The 3944-nt window shown below is 42.0% G+C and overlaps 1 protein-coding gene across 1 annotated transcript; it reads left to right on the top strand.

Annotated features, from left to right (window-relative positions):
• Nucleotides 1–791: 791 nt before the first annotated feature.
• On the top strand, nucleotides 792–3564 carry nkx3-1 (NK3 homeobox 1). Its single transcript, XM_032517048.1, has 2 exons — nucleotides 792–1016; nucleotides 2249–3564. The coding sequence occupies exons 1-2, from the start codon at nucleotides 857–859 to the stop codon at nucleotides 2743–2745; spliced, it is 657 nt and encodes a 218-aa protein (XP_032372939.1). The 5' UTR covers nucleotides 792–856; the 3' UTR covers nucleotides 2746–3564.
• The last annotated feature ends 380 nt before the right edge of the window (nucleotides 3565–3944 follow it).

The raw sequence follows: 3944 nt of genomic DNA, 5'->3' as shown, positions 1-3944 counted from the left end.
AGGGCTGCAGTGGGCCTGACCACCCACTCTGACCCCCCCAGACCAAACCCCCACAGAGTCCCTGAAAACCGGTCTATATGATGAGCCGGGGGGGGAACAAGACCCAACACACATCTATATTTAACTACTGTAAAATGACATTCAATGTGAGAGAGATGAACCACACACAGTCCAATTATGTTACTGTCTGGACACGTGTATGAAAGAAAAACTCTTCAAATGTTGTTATTAGTCCTCATCAACACCAAAGACCTAGTTTTCAGGAATTCTGTGCACAGCGACCGAAGAATTTGTCAGTACATGGAGACACGTTTCCTTACTGCACATGTGACAATAAAACTTGATGTATAGTTAAAATGTGTAGTTGTAATAGTAGTAAATGTATAGTAAATAGTAAATGTGTAGTTGTAATAGTAGTAAATGTATAGTAAATAGTAAATGTATAAATGTATAAATGTATAGTTCTTCCTCCACTGAAGCAGAAGTTGGCTCAACACGGTGCAGTGTCCCGTCCCGCCCCCGTCCTGCTCCGTCCTCCACTGTCCCGCCCCCGTCCTGCTCCGTCCTCCACTGTCCCGCCCCCGTCCTGCTCTGTCCTCTACTGTCCCGCCCCCGTCCATCCCGTCCTGTCCTTTCCCGCCCCTATCCATCCCCCGTCCCGTCCCTCTCCCTTCCAGCCCCTGTCCCGTCCTGTCCCGTCCTGTCCTGTCCCTCCCCCATCCTGCCCCTGTCCAGCCCCTGTCCCGCCCCCTGTCCCGGCTCTGGTATAAACTCAGCCCGTGTGAGTGTGTGAGGACACTCTGCTGCTGCAGCCTCTGAGAGGTTTGTCTCCGGTTTGAGGGATAACTGGACGGAAATGTCCGACCCGGTCAAACCTCGGACCTCCTTCCTCATAGAGGACATCCTGTCCCCGGAGGACGGCACAGCTTCTAACAACAAACGCTGCTCACAGAAGAGGGAAAGACGCCCCCAGTGGGAGGAAGGAGCCCAGGAGACGGCGTCCAGGGCTCAGAAAGGTAAGATCAGCTGTTTCTACAGCGGGGGGAGGGACACATGTCTTCATTTACAGAATATGGACCCATACGGAAATTATAGGTCTCAGGACAGCTGCGGCCATGTGAGTAAATATAAAAAGGGAAAATATAAAGAGAAATATATCAGACAGGTGTGTTGCTGCAGGACAGATGATTGGACGGTCAGACAACGAGTGCATTTACAAAATATGGAATAAATGTTTTTTTTTATTATAGGTGTTAATTAAATAAATTGGAATATATAAAGAGAAATTAATAAAATAGTAAAAAAGTGAATTATACAAGATGCAAAGAGCAGACCACTGTGTTTATTAGACTTTCATCTACAGAATGGAATAAATATGAAAAATATATTGGTCTCATTAGAAAGATGGAACTAGAAAGAGAAATAAATAAAATAGATAAATGACAGAAATATTTAACTATGATAACTTGTATTCAAGAATAAATAAATCAAAGAAAATTGGAACTGTAAATAAAAGAAAATGAATAAGTAAATACAAAAATTGAAAACATAAAGAAAATAATAATATTGTATATATTTTAAAATTGCAAATAAATGAGCGAAAGTGTCAAAAAAAAGCATAAAAACATCATTAGTACATCATAGTATACTTTATATTGCAGTATATAAGTATACTTTTGAGTACATCCCAGTGTACTTTATATTGCAGTACATCGGTATACTTTAGAGTACATCCTAGTGTACTTTATATTGCAGTATATCGGTATGCTTTTGAGTACATCCCAGTGTACTTTATATTGTAGTATATCAGTATACTTTAGAATACATCCCAGTGTACTTTATATTGCAGTACATCGGTGTACTTTAGAGTACATCCCAGTGTACTTTAGAGTACATCACAGTGTACTTTAGAGTATATCCTAGTGTACTTTATATTGCAGTATATCAGCGTACTTTAGAGTATATCCCAGTGTACTTTAGAGTACATCCCAGTGTACTTTAGAGTACATCACAGTGTACTTTAGAGTATATCCCAGTGTACTTTATATTGCAGTATATCAGTATACTTTAGAGTACATCCCAGTGTACTTTATATTGCAGTATATAAGTATACTTTAGAGTATATCCCAGTGTACTTTATATTGCAGTATATCAGTATACTTTAGAGTATATCCCAGTGTACTTTATATTGCAGTATATCAGTATACTTACTTCTGTCTAATAACTGGATCCGGTTTGTGCTTTGCAGCGTCCATGAGTCTGGACCCGTCTCTGAGTCTGGACCCGTCCCTTAATCTGGACCGGTCCCTGAGTCTGGACCCGTCCCTCGGTCTGGACCCGTCCCTCGGTCTGGACCCGTCCCTGAGTCTGGACCCGTCCCGCCCCGACTCCTCGGAGTCCGCGGGGAAGCAGAAGCGCTCCAGAGCTGCGTTCACACACCTGCAGGTGCTGGAACTGGAGAAGAAGTTCAACCAGCAGAAGTACCTGTCGGCCCCGGAGAGGGCTCACCTGGCCGGCACCCTGAGACTGACCGAGACCCAGGTGAAGATCTGGTTCCAGAACCGCCGGTACAAGACCAAACGGAAGCAGCAAACGTCCCGGTTCTGCAGGGACGTGTGCAAAGCAGAGGGACTGGGGGACGAGCTGCTCCGATCGTCCCTGATCTCGTCCTTCTGCAAAGCCTACCAGTACGGACCCTACCTGTGGGACTACGGGGGCCCCTGGGGGCCCGCGGCGCTATGGTGACCGGGAGATTATCAGGCGGCTCTCCTGAGCCACCGTTACATGAAGTTATGAAAAGTAACGTAAAGTACTGCATGGGGGAGGGGGGGGGAGGTCGGATGGATGGCAAGGTTAAAACACAGGGCTCTCAATCGGGAGAGTGGCGTTCAAGTCCCGTGGGAAAACACAAGACTTTCACCCCTAAACCATTCATAGGCCTACATAAAAGTAAAAAGCACTGTGATTCCTATTTGGGCAATAATCAGAACTGGGCTTTTTCAGTTTTTTTTAATTTTTGTTCCTTTTCAATATTTTTGCCACTTGCTTCAACGTTTTCGATGCTTTTTTCGAGGGTTTCGCGGACCAATTTTTGTCTTATTTTTGAAGTCAATTTTTCCATATTTTTGTCGCCTTTTCAAGTTTTTTTGTTTTATGTTTTTACTTTTTTTATGACCCTTTTCAAGCTCTTTGGTGTCTTCTGATATTTTTGTCTCTTTCTTTGAGTTTTTTTTCTGACCATTTTTTAAAATGTTTTTGTTGCTTTTTTAAAAAAAATACATGCAGACATGTTCCAGGACCTCTCTAGATAATTGGAGATCTCAGACGTTTTTGTGAGACATCATGCGAACACATTTATGAGAATGAGATGCAATATTGAATCAAGCTTTAATTAATTATCATAAACCTGTGTGTAGCATCCGTGATATTTAGGCTCTTTGTTCCTTGGTTGATTCTTTGTTGTTTTGTCTGATTGATTTGGTGTTTTACGGTAAGCCGACATGTACCAGGAAATGATTTTGTTTATTCATAAACACAATCTGTAATTCTGAATGCTTTGATAGAAAAAAAAGATGTAAAAAATTATAAATATCTCGTGCTACTGAACGTGATGCGGGTTTTCACAGTGAAATATTTGATGTAAGCTGAAGCATTGTTGCTGATGTATTCATTATTAAATTAATGTTGATACATGTGACTTGACTTCAAAGCACTGTGTTAAAAAATATTAATAATGCATCAGTCCAGGATTAGCTAAGTGAGATCGCTGCAGTCGGCAGCAGCGAAACAAGCTACAATGTAAGTTAATAGGTTAATTATCCAGCTTGTTTTTACCTGTTTACCTTGTTTAAGTGTCTGACAACATTATGGAAAAGATTTAAACATATTAAAACCTCTTTGAGACCTTTCTGTTTAACCAGAAACTGCTCTGAAGTCGCTAGCGC

This window comes from Etheostoma spectabile, chromosome 5 (assembly GCF_008692095.1).
Source record: "Etheostoma spectabile isolate EspeVRDwgs_2016 chromosome 5, UIUC_Espe_1.0, whole genome shotgun sequence".
Taxonomy (NCBI): Eukaryota; Metazoa; Chordata; class Actinopteri; order Perciformes; family Percidae; genus Etheostoma; species Etheostoma spectabile.
Note: the sequence above shows the minus strand (reverse complement) of the source record. Positions and strands in the feature narration are given on the sequence as shown.

Coding starts and splice junctions, on each gene's coding strand:
- nkx3-1 (XM_032517048.1), top strand. CDS start 857: ATGTCCGACCCGGTCAAACCTCGGACCTCCTTCCTCATAGAGGACATC. Junction 1,017..2,248: donor GGCGTCCAGGGCTCAGAAAG/GTAAGATCAGCT, acceptor TGTGCTTTGCAG/CGTCCATGAGTCTGGACCCG.